Source organism: Pseudopodoces humilis, chromosome 2 (assembly GCF_049639895.1).
Source record: "Pseudopodoces humilis isolate 2021_Gansu_Grassland_sample_001 chromosome 2, ASM4963989v1, whole genome shotgun sequence".
Lineage (NCBI taxonomy): Eukaryota > Metazoa > Chordata > Aves > Passeriformes > Paridae > Pseudopodoces > Pseudopodoces humilis.
Window position 1 is genome coordinate 52,737 of NC_142201.1, and position 12,356 is coordinate 65,092.

General features: G+C 54.3%; 1 protein-coding gene across 1 annotated transcript in view; it reads left to right on the top strand.

Moving 5' to 3' along the window:
- The window catches only part of DCHS1 (dachsous cadherin-related 1), a 43,742-nt gene that overhangs the window by 4,146 nt on the left and 27,240 nt on the right, over positions 1 to 12,356 (top strand). Inside the window, exon 2 of the mRNA XM_005526604.3 lies at positions 178 to 1,992. Coding sequence (XP_005526661.2) covers positions 241 to 1,992 — 1,752 coding nt within the window. The 5' untranslated portion in view covers positions 178 to 240. The remainder of the gene's footprint in view (positions 1 to 177; positions 1,993 to 12,356) is intronic.

A 12,356-nucleotide genomic window follows, 5' to 3' on the forward strand; every position in this document is an offset into this window, starting at 1 on the left:
GCTGTCCCAAGCCTTTGTTCTGGCCAGTCTCTGACATACTGTCACATTTGCTTCTTGTGGGAGACAGACAATACATAGTGATTGGGCACCAGGTACCTGGCAGGCCTTCCCCCTCCAGGCTGTTTTCTATCCTTCCTTTTCTCCTTCTTAACCATTATCCTCTGGTCTGCATTCCAGGCAGGATTAAAGAGAACTCTGCAAAGGAGATCAAGCCACCCTCTGCTCTGCTGGTTGCCAGCCATGGAGCAAATGAAGAGGTCAACAGTGCTTCTGCTGGAGCTGCTCATTCTTGGGGGCCTGAGAGCAGGGATGGGCTCTGCTGTCCTGGGCACCCTGGATCTTCAAATAGATGAGGAGCAGCCAGCTGGCACCATCATTGGGGACATCAGTGCTGGCCTACCCCCTGAAACTAGTGCCTACATGTATTTCATCTCAGCACAGGAGGGCAGCGGTGTCTCCACTGACTTGGGGATAGATGAGAATACTGGGATCATCAAAACAGCTCGTGTCCTGGATCGGGAGACTCGGGACCGCTACAGCTTCATTGCTGTCACCCCGGAGGGCATCACGGTAGAAGTGAACATCCAAGTGAATGACATCAATGACCATGCCCCAGCATTTCCCAAACAGCACAGCACCTTTCAGATCCCAGAGCACACACCCATTGGCAGCAGGTTTCCCTTGGACCCAGCCTTTGATGCTGACAGTGGCCTCCTGAACACGCAAGGCTATATGATTAAGGGTGGGAACGTGGGGCAGGCCTTCCGCCTGGAAACGCGCCGAGGACCCAATGGGGTCCTGTATTTGGACCTGGTGGTCAGCAGTGTTCTGGATCGGGAGAACCGTTCATCATACTCACTGCTGCTGGAAGCCTACGATGGTGGTTCTCCTCCCCGGAGCACCCAGATGACACTGGATGTGTCCATTCAGGACATCAATGACAACGCCCCCAGCTTCAACCAGAGCCGCTATCATACACTCATTTCAGAGAATCTGAAACCTGGCAGCAGCATCCTGCAGGTCTTTGCCTCTGACGCAGACGAAGGTGACAATGGGGATGTGATTTATGAGATCAACCGACGGCAGAGCGATCCTGAGCAGTACTTCACCATTGATGCCCGGACTGGAGTCATCAAGCTCAACAAGGGTCTGGATTATGAAGTGAGGAAGGTGCATGAGCTGGTGGTGCAGGCAAGGGATAAGGCTGTCCATCCTGAAGTCACCACGGCCTTTGTCACTATCCATGTGCGTGACTACAATGACAACCAGCCCACTATGACTATCATCTTTCTGAGTGAAGATGGCTCCCCACAGATCTCTGAAGGAGCCCAGCCTGGACAGTATGTGGCACGGATTTCTGTTTCCGACCCAGACTACGGGGAGTACTCCAATGTCAACGTCACACTGGAGGGAGGAGATGGCAAGTTTGCCCTCACTACCAAGGACAACATCATCTATCTGATCTGTGTGGACCAGCTTCTGGATCGGGAAGAAAGAGACTCCTATGATCTGCGGGTGACAGCTACTGACTCAGGAACACCGCCACTCCGGGCAGAATCAGCCTTTGTGCTGCAGGTGATGGATGTAAATGACAATCCCCCGCTCTTTGACCAGCAGGAGTACAAGCAGAGCATCCCTGAGGTGGTGTACCCAGGCAGCTTTGTCCTGCAGGTGACAGCTCGTGACAAGGACCAGGGTCCCAATGGGGAGGTGCGGTACAGCATTCTGCACGGCCGTGACACCCACTCCAGCTGGTTTACCATTGACCCTGCCACTGGCATCATCACCACTGCTGCCCCACTGGATTATGAGAAGGACCCACAGCCTCAGCTCACTGTGCTGGCTACAGACCGGGGAACCCCTGCCCTGTCTTCCTCAGCTGTGGTGCACGTGGCCTTGCAGGATGTCAATGACAATGAGCCAGTGTTCAGAAGTAACTTCTACAATGTGTCCCTGAAGGAGAACACCCCTGTTGGGACCTGCTTCTTGCAAGTAGGTACAGGTATTGAGGCCTGAGCTTGGCAGATGCACAGCCAGGGCTGTGAGCAGCTTGGGGTAGGAGACCTGCCACTGCAGGGTGTTTGGTGCAGGTATCATGGCTTTGATGGGCAGCGTTTGCAGCAGGGATGCCGGAGTGGAGATCCCCACACTTGGTGTGAGTCCAGAATGGGGCCAAGTCATGTACATCTTTTCTGTGTGCAAGTAATGGGCAATGCCACTGACACTGGGCACACCACAAGGCTGTCCATCATGCAGAGCATGGTGTGGGCCTCTCTTGAGGTGGGTCCTGTTGTGCCAGACCTTGCTTGCATCAGTGTGGAGCTACCTTGCAGCCAGGACACTCAAAATGGGGCTAAGGAACGTGATACTGCCTCTGGGAAACTGCCTGTAGCCAGGCTTCAAACTTCCCTCTCCCCCTGTGAGGTCATTAGCCCAAGTTCATCAGTGTTGGTAAGGCTGGTTGTGAGCATTAGCATTAATTATGTGAATGAGCTAATGAGCTGAGACACGTGCTGCTGCACCAGCCTTTATGTGGCAAGAGGTCGCAGCTGGAGCCGGAGAGTTGCTGGGCCTCCAAAAGCTCTGTGACCCCACGATGAGCTAGCAATGCCATTTGAATTTCGTGTGTTCTGTGTTCCCTGTGTTTGGTGTTTCTGTTGCAGCTCAGGCCCTGGAGCCTCGGTTCCTGGGGACAGGTGATGCCACCTCCCTGAGCTGGGATGAGGGCATGTGTGGGGGTGCAGTGAGGCACTGCCAACCATGGCAGCACCCAGGCTGTCCAATGGGACAGTGTCACTGGGGTCTTTGCTGGAGGTGTGGGGCACGGGGATGTCTGGCTGGGACCGTAAGAAGCTCTGGCGCCAGGTTGGTGAGAGGTGCCCAAGGCAACGGGAAGAACAGGAATTCTGGGGTCCATAAGACAAGGCTGGGGGAGGTCCTGTGACCTGGCCAGGAAAAAGGGTTTCTAGGTCAACCTGGAGGAAAATTTGGAGCTGGCAAGAAGGAACCGTCTATGGGTGCCCTGTGGGGCACGGTGGGGTGTGGCTGTGGGCTGGGGAGGATGGGCTATGGGGGCTGTGTCTGTGCATGCAGGTGACTGATGGAGTGGGGTGGCAGTGCTGGAGAGGGGCTTGTTGGGGAGTAAGTGCAGGGGATGAGGTAGAAGTGTGGAGGGAAGGAGGAATTGGGTGGGAGCAAGGGCCAGGTATGGAATAGAGATGGCATGTAGGGCAGGGACAAGTGTAGGAAGGTGGAGATCAGGGGGCTTGGGGACAGGTCAAGGTAGGATTAGAGGGAAGTCTGGGCGGAAGAAGTGAGTGAGAGATGAGGAGGAAGATGTAGGTCAGGGGAGATTTGGGTTTGGTGTATGCAGGGCAACACTACACACTGTCCCAGTCTGAGGTGGGTGGGGATGGGGTAGGGCTGGGGACAGAGATGGGGAAGGGGTCGGGTTCAGGGCCAGGGTCAGAGCAGAGATGCTGTGTGTCCTTGCGTAAGCATGGCAGCCCCAGGCATGTGCAGGCTGTACAGCCCCCAAAGGGAGGCCCCCCTCTTTCCTTGTCCGTGCCTTCCTGCTCAGTGCTGCTCGCCGTGTGGGAAGGCGTTCTGGAAATGCAATCGGAGATGGCGGCTGGGCTCCTGACTGCGAGTGTGGGGCCAGGCTGGAGGGAGAGCACACCCTGCAGAGGAGCTGGGGCGTGCGGGGCTGTGGGGCACCGCCAGAAGAGTGTCCAGTGCATGGCTGCCTAGCTCTGCTAGGGACAGGGCTGGCCTGGCAGCTGGTAGTGACCAAGGCTTGGCTACACTTCGATGGTCTTGGCTTAGTCCTTGTGTTTCGTTTGGAAACAACACGTCTGGGCTGAGCGCAGGTAACTCCCGCGCGGCCTCGGCACAAAGCAAACAGCTCACACATCTGCTGCTGCTTCCTCTGAGCCAGGAAATGTGAGAGGATGGGAAAGGAGGCTGGCCAGGCCGATGGCTTGATCAGGGATGCAGCAGGAGCCAGCCAAGTCTGGGAGCTGGGCAGAGCCAGGTCAGGGAGCCCTGGGCTTGGAGCACAGCTGCCTGGCATGACCACCCCTGTTTCCTCAAACAGGAAGGCTTCAGAGGTGCTGCCAGGGCTCACGGTACCAGTGCCGAGCACTATTCCCCACGAAGTCAGGTGTGCTGCCCCCACAGCCCTTTTGTGCCATTGCTCCTGCTTGATTGTGGCTTCCAGGCATTATTGGGGCTCACCCTGCCTCAGGACAGTAAAGTATCTCAAGTATCAGACAGTCAAGGTCTGGGTTTTGTCCAGACCCACACAATGGTCATGAGTGCTCAGGTCATGGGCAGCCCCTGCCAGATGAGGTACAGGACACAGGACAGTCACCCAGGCCAGCAAAGAACTCAGTGGATTTGCTTCTCTGTTGGTCTGCCACATTTTTAAGCAGAAAACCCTGGGAGGACCAGGTCTGTTTGTAGACAGTGATGTCTGCTCTCTATGGACAGGACAGAAAGGTGGGGAAGGAAGGAGTCCCTGTGAGTGAGGAGGAGAGACCTGAAGAACTGCTACAGATGATCTGCTCCCTTGCAGACTCCATTCTGTCTGCCAGGTCAGTCTTTGTGTCTGGGTATGAACAGGGATGAGCAGAGCAGGCTGCTGGCCTGAGCTTCTGAGAAAGGAAAAGGAACTCATAACATCTTCTCTGTTTATTACTTGTGTTTACTATGGGTCAGGTCCCACAGTAGCATGAAGCAAAGGAAATACCAAACTCGCTGTTCAAATCTGAGATGAGAAAGAAACACCAGTGGATACAGAGCCCAGGGTAGCAGTGAACATGAGACCAGCAGAAAATGGAACAGAAGACAGTCACCAGCTGGCTGCCTTGCTCCTTGGTGCAGAAGCTTTCGGGCACTGGACTATGTTCCAATGCTGTGGTCCGTGATGCAAAGCACTGCTCTGGTATAAATTCACCCTGCTGGTTTAAATTTGTTTTAAACATTTGACTCCGTACCAGCACACTGCATGCATGGTCAGATAGTATTTTTCTGGGACTTTCTGACTTTTCATGCTAAATCAAGTATTGTCTGTGCTCTGGCAGAGAAAACTGTGAACCCCATGTGGTGAGCATGGGCTGATTGGACAGCAACCTGAATGACATGGAATGGTGGATTATTGATTCTTGCATCTATCCAGTATTGATGATTTTGGAACCACGGTTTACATACTCCCTTTGTGCCCATGCATATAAATGTTGGGGAACATCAGAGATTAAAAGCTGACCGGCAATGCACCTAATGTAGAGTCTCTGTGGTTTTGAGGACAAGTCTGATGAGTTTTTTGTTCTGATTTGTGATTCCATGGGACATTTCATGGACAGTGCTGCATGCATGCATAACACTGGGATAACCCCCATGGGCCGTGCTCCAGGGAGGAAGATTTGGATAAAGAGCTGTAGGCTGCATCAGGCCACATACGCTGTATTACCAAAAGAGAGTCTGGAGGGCTGATCCTGATGCCTTGGTTATGTTGCCAAAGGGGCAGCTGTGTGGGTACAGGGAGCGTAGCCATGCCTGGACACTGGAGCAGCACAAGGACGAACGCTCACCAACTGTGGTCAAGGAAAGTGGTAGGAGGAAGCGGGGCTTTTCTGCCTGCATTTGTGTTCTTAGGGCAAGGGATTTAGCATCAACCTATTTTCAGACCTTTGCACGACATGGAACAGGCCTCCTCCTCCTCCTTAGAAACGAGAAGGCAAGCTTTCCAAAGCAAAATGGGGAGACGCCTGGGAGCGTGCTGAGGAGCAGAACAAGGGGAGGGAGAGTATCACGGTCCTGAGGAGCAGGCTGCCATGTAGGAGGATCTGGGGGTACACAGGAGTGTGGGCATGGGGGAGATGCTGGTACATGGGGAGGTTGTGGGGGGAGGTGAGTGCTGTTGTTACCGCCAGAAGAGCTGCATTTGTTCCAAATTCCTGTGAAAGTTATTTCCTTGCGCTGCCAGCAGCCTCCTCCTGGGCTTGGCACAGCAGCCAGCGCCATGATTAATTCAAGTAGCATTTCCCCTGGAGCTGCAGCAGCTTTTCCACTGCAGCTGAGAGGCCCCAGCCCCTCACGCTCCTCTCCCCCCATCCTCTGCTCCTCCTCCCAACCCCCTCGAACAGCTCCCTCCTTCCTCCATGCAGTCCCCAGCCCCCTCACAGCTGCACCTTTTCCCTTACCTCTGCTTCAGCTCTAGGCCCCTCAGAACTCCTCTTTCTGCCACTGCCCCTGCTCACACAGCTCCCTGCTCCGTGTCCACCCACAGCCCCAGCCACGCATGCTGCCCTCCAAAGGGCCAGTCCTTCTGCTCCCCTCCTATGGCCCCAGTCACCAGCATGGCCCAGCTCCCCTCCCAGATTCTGCTCCCTCTTGTTCCCCCCACTCCCCTTAGTCAGTGCCAGCTGCAGGTGTCTTCTCCCCTAGGACTCTTGCCACTGTGACCCAGGGCAGCTCTCCTCCATCTGCATAGCCCTTGGGACATGCCAGCCTATCCCTGCTCCCTGTGAAATCCCACAATTCCCAGGTTTAGGTGGGAAGGGACCTTAAACATCATCCAGTTCCAACCCCCTGCCATGGGGGTTCATGTTTTCCACTAGACCAGTCCAACCTGGCTTTGGACGCTTTCAGGGATGGAGCAGCCACAGCTGGCCTGTGCCAGGGCCTCATCACCCTCACAGGGATGAACTTCTTCCCAATATCCCATCTATCCTCGTCCTCTGGCAGTGTGAAGCCGTTCTCCCTTGTCCTGTCACTCCAGGCCCTTGTCCAAAGTCCCTCTCCAGCTCTCTTGGAGCCCCTTTAGGCACTGGAAGAGACTCTGAGGCTTCCCTGGAGCCTTTTCGAGGCTGAACATCTCTGTCTCACCCAGACTGTCTCCAAAGCAGCTCCATGTCTTCCTGATGTTGGAGGCCCCATCTCTGCCTTGCTCCCTAGGCTTACCCTGCCTGGCATGCTCAATCTTGTGCTGACCCCAGCCCACTCTCTCCTGCACATCTTGCTGATCTGTGTCCCATCTTTTTGCATAGACCTTCTCTGAGCACTCCCTGCCTGAGCTCCACATGGCTGAAACCTAGCCCCACAGCTTGACTTGGTGTCATTCTGGCTTCCGTGCCCCTCAGGGCCCTGCCATTTCTGTCCTGTGCTGCCATTCAAGCCCCCCACCTTGAGCACTCTTCCCTGCATAGCCCAGCTTCCAAACCCTGCTCTGCTCCAGGATTCTCTGCCCCTTTCTTCTCCCCAGCTTCCAAGTCCTGTTCAGCTCCTGCACCTTCCCAGGGGCTCCCTATGCCCTATAGCTCCTGGCTGCAGGTGCCATTTCACCAGCAAGGACACCTGGGAACCCAGGTGCAGAACCTCACTCTTTATGCTTCTTTCCCTTGGTCTGTCCCTGTGCTTGGAGGCCCCTGAGCACCCAGAAGGGTGCTGTGCACTCCCAGGCTCCCTCACCTCTTGCCCAGCCCTGCCATTCACATCCTGCCTCCCTGCCAGTGTCTGTGGTTAGCCCACTTCCCCTCATCCTTTGAACCAAAGGCTTTGCCCCATCTCAGAGCAGTGCTGGAGGCCATTGGCAGCCCCAGCTCCCCATGCCCAGCTACATGTGTTTCTGGCAGCCCTGTGTCTGTCATAGAATCAGAGAAGGGTGGGAAGGGGCCTTAAAGCCCATCTTGTTCCACGCCCTGCTATGGGCAAAAACACCTTCCACTAGACCAGGTTGCTCCAAGCCCCATCCAACCTGGCTTGAATGCCAGGGATGGGGCAGTCACAACTTCTCTGAGTGGTGTGGAGGCCCTGGGGGTGGGACTGCCAGCCAGACTCCTGCCCGTGTCTGGGGCCTTGGGGATGCAGCAGTGCAAGCCAGCAGTGCCGGCAGCTGCGCTGGGGCTCCCCGGACAGGGGGCTCTGGTAGCCATGGGGTCTGACCCTTGCCTTGGCCACGTGTGCTGGACTGTCGCTGGGCCAAACCCTGACCCTGCTCCCTCCCCTGAGACCCGAGTGTGCTGGAGGCTGAGACAAAGCCCTGGAGCCAGGAATGGCTCCTGAAATAGCCGCGTGGTCGCTCCCTGGCTGCTTTTAGCTGGTCAGTGGCTGTGCCAGGGCTGGGAGGGCAGGACGCCTGGCACGCACTCAGGCGCAGGGAGCCGTGCGTGGGATCGCTGACCACACTGGCGCCAGCCTCCCCTCCTCTCCCACTACGAGCCGTCACTCAGAGGGGCGGGAGCCCCAGAGCCAGATGTTTGCCAAAGCCACAGCATAACATGTGCGCAGCAGAGCCCCAGCCATGGCTAGGCTCCAGATGAGTTCCCTGCCTGCTGACTGAGCTGGCTGGAGTGGGGAGGATGGCTGGGGAATGGAGGCCTGAGCTGCTGAGCAGTGCTCCATTACTCTACAGCACCGTGGGCTGGGAGGGGGTACACAGGTCAGCAGGAGGGATGTGAAGGCAGGAGACATGTGCGAGGGGCTCTGGTGATATGCTTGAGATGGGTCTGTGAGAAGAGGCAGCTTTGACTCCCACAGGTGATGCAGCTGAGGACCTTGGTGTGGGGCTGTACTTCATCCATACCCATCTCTGAGAAATGTAAGAAGTCTGTTGTGTCTTGGCTCCACTTGTCCCTCCTGTCTTGCTGGGGAACGGGGAGGAGGGTGTGAAATAGCAAGGCCTCTATACCCGTCACTGCCCTCTCAGCTCTCCATGCAGTGGGGAGAGGCACACTTGGCCAGGACCCCGCTTCCTTTTCGAAGTCTGGTGCTCTGGTTTCTTGCTGCCTAACCCTGAGTCATCTTGCTGTTCTCCTTTGTTGTAATCTTCTGCTCCATGGTGGTGACAGCACTCCCACCGCATGCTCTTCTGCCCAGCTGCAAGGCATTTCAGCAAAGCCTTCTCACCACACCTGTGGGAAGGAGGGGCAGGTAGCAGATGCTGCTGCCCAGTGTGGTCAAGGCTGCCATGCAGGGACAGGGAAGCAGATCAGCTCTCTTAGAACAATTTGAACTCAATAGGGAACTGAGGTGTTCAGGAGGGTCTTCAGCTGGACATCACAGAATGGCTGAGTTTGGAAAGGACCTCTTGAGATAATCGAGTACAAACCACCCCCCTCCCATGCATAAGCAGCACCATCCAGAGTTGGTTGCCCAGGATAGCCCCACTTTCCTGGGCAACCTCATAAAGGAAAAGTGCTTCCAAATCTTCAGAAGGACTCTACTGTGTTCCAGTGTGTGCCCATGCCCTCTGATCCTGACACTGGGCACAGCTGGGAAGAGCCTGGATCCATCCTCTTGTTGCTTCTATCCTGTCTGAGTGATACCCTTTCTCCAGTCTGAACCATCCGAGCTCCCTCAGTCTTTTGTCACAGGAGAGGTACTCCAGTCCCTTCATCTTTGTGTCCCTTCACTGGACTCTCTCCAGTATGGCCATCTCTCTCCTGTGCTGAGGAGCCAGCGCTCCAGCTGTGGCCTCAGCACTGCTGCAGAGAGGGGCAGGATCCTCTCCCTAACCTGCTGACCACACATCCTGATTCCTGATTCCAGGACACCATTCTCCTTCCTTGCAGCAAGGGCACATTGTTGTCTTATGTTCAACTTGGCACCCATGAGGACCCGTGGGGCCTCTTCTGCTAAGCTGCTCTCCAGTGGTGTGACGCCCAGCACATACTGGTGAAGGGGATTGTTTCTTCCCCAGGGCAAAACTTTGCACCATCCCTTGTTTAACTTCAGAAAGCCTCTAATCCATCCCTGTAGCCATTCCAGGTCACTCTAGATGCAGCATGACCCCCTGGCAAATCAGCCACTCCTCCCAATTTGGCGTCATCAACAAACATGCTCAGGGTACACACTGCACCATCAACCAGGTCGTTAATGAAGATGCCAAACAGGACTGGACACAGGATTTACCCCTGGGGTACGCTGCTAGCTAATGGCCTTCAAGTAGACGTTGTGCCCCTGATCACCATTCTCTGGACAGGAGCCATTCAGCTGGTTTTCAGCTGAATGAGGATCTTATGGGGGAAAGTGTCAAAGAATTTAGTGTACATTTAGATATTTAGTGACAATATCCGCTCCTTTTCTGTCATCCACCAGGCCAGTCATTTATCATGTGGATCAAGCCTGATTTGTCCTTAGGGGAAGCCTTGCTCATCACCCCTGATGATTTTCTTGTCCTTCCCATGCATAGAAAATGGTTTCCAGGATTAGCTGCTCCATCAGTTTTCCAGGGATCAAGGTGACGCTGATTGTTCTGTAGTTACCTGGGTTCTCCTGCTTACTCTTAAAGATAGGAGAGAGATTTACATTCCCAGTCTTCAGGCACCTCCCAAGCACTGATTGAGCAAAGATTATTGTGAGGGGCCTGGCAGTGATGCCTTTCGCCCTGGTCTCTGAGACCTGAGATTCCTGAGGACCCATCTTACTAGTAGAGAGTAAGGGAAAGAGGGCATTAAGTACTCCAGTCTTTTACATGTCCTGTGTCAGCAGGTCCCTAGACTCCTTCAGCTGCAGGCCTACATTTTACCCAGCCTTCTTTTTGTCACCAATGTACTTATAGAAGCCCTTCTTGTTGACTTTGACATCCCTTGCCAGTTTCAAATCCAGTTGTGAATGAGCTGCCAACAGCTGTGTTCCCATGTAATTGCGCTAATCAGTGAGTAGAAGGTACCCCAGGTGTGTTCCCCAAACCCTGCCATGGTAGGAGCCTCTTCTACACCTATCAACGAAGTCTTTAAAAAACACAGCATCAGGGTCATCCCCTGGGTTCCTTAACATATCCTCTGGTCTCAAGGGCATATGCCTTTTCATTTGCATCCATTATCTGACAGAAAGATGTATTCCCTCTGTCACTTTCACCCTGATCCTTTCCCTCATTATGGCCCCCAGGCAGAGCACTGCTCATGAACCTCTCCCCCTGAGCCTGTCTTCCAGCCTGTCTTTCACCCACCCAATTGCCCAGCCCTCCAAACTGTAACATCCTGCCTTGAATATGAGGACTGTGGGAGAAGATGTCAAAATCCTTCCAAAAGTCAAGGCAATTGTCACCCACAGCTGTCAGCCCTTTTACCCCAGATCCCATCATTCCACCACAGAGAGCAAACAGGATGGTTAATCCATGATGGCTCTTCCCTTCCAGGATCGTTCATGTGGCCTGAAAGATGCTACAAGAAGACTCATTCCATGATTCTCCCAGGGCTCAAAGTGTGGCTGATAAGAACGTAGACCCTCAGATGATCCTTTTGGCCTTTGTTGAAGGTGGGATGTGGTACTTGCATTCCTCCACTTGTCAGCTTTCTCCCCTGATTTGCACCACATGTGAAGAGCAGCCCTGCAAATCCATTTCCATCAGCATCCATTGATGCAGCCTGTTGAGTCTCATGGATGCATGTGGATCAGTCTTTTTAAAGAAATAGTGACTCTATCTTCACTCCTCCCTGGTAGCTCTCTGAGCCCTTTGGAACAGCATGGAGGCCTGGGTGGCTGATGGAGACTGAAGTGGAGGAGGCATTGAGTGTCCCAGTCTTACCTGGGCCTGCTGCTGCTGGATCTCTGACCACACTCAGAAATGGGCCTTTCTTCACCAGCACAGTGCTAGAGGCTCTTCTTGGCACACTCAGGCTTAAACTTTGCTGACACACTCCTTACATGCCAGGCAATGTTTATAAATTCCTACTATGCATCTTGCCTCTGTGCCCATCTCAAAGAATTTTGGAATGGTTTGGGTTGGAAGGAACCTTAAATATCATCTTGTTCTACCCCCCTGCCATGAGCAGGGTCACCTTCCTCTAGACCAGGTTGTTCCAAGCCCTGTCCACCCTGGCCTTGGACATTTCCAGGGATCCAAGGGCAGCCACAGCTTCTCTGGGCAACCTGTGCCAAGGCCTAACCACTCTCACGGGGAAGAATTTCTTCCCAATATCCAATCTAAACCTACTCTCTGTTAGCGTGAAGCAGTTCTCCCTTGTCCTGTCTTTCCAGACCCTTTTAAATAGCCTCTCTCCATCTTTCTCCTTGGCTCTTTTCAGAGACTGAAGGGCCACAATTAGGTGACTCCAGAGCCTTCTCTTCTCCAAGCTGTACAATCCCAGTTCTCTTAGCATACACCATCCTTTTGCATGGCAGCTTAGCCCTGAGGCCCCTGCTTAGCCCAGGCCATCTGCTGACGTCTCTGTGTTTTCCTGAGCACTGGGATGGGCTGTTCTGGAGCGTGCTGTCTTGAAGGCTTGCCAGCTTTCCTGAGCTGCCTTGGCCTTCAATGCTGCCTCCCATGAGATCACTTCCATCAAGCAGTTCCCTGTAAAAGCTGAAGTCTGTCTTGCAGTCCAGGGTCTGTACTCTGCCTCTCTTCCTCA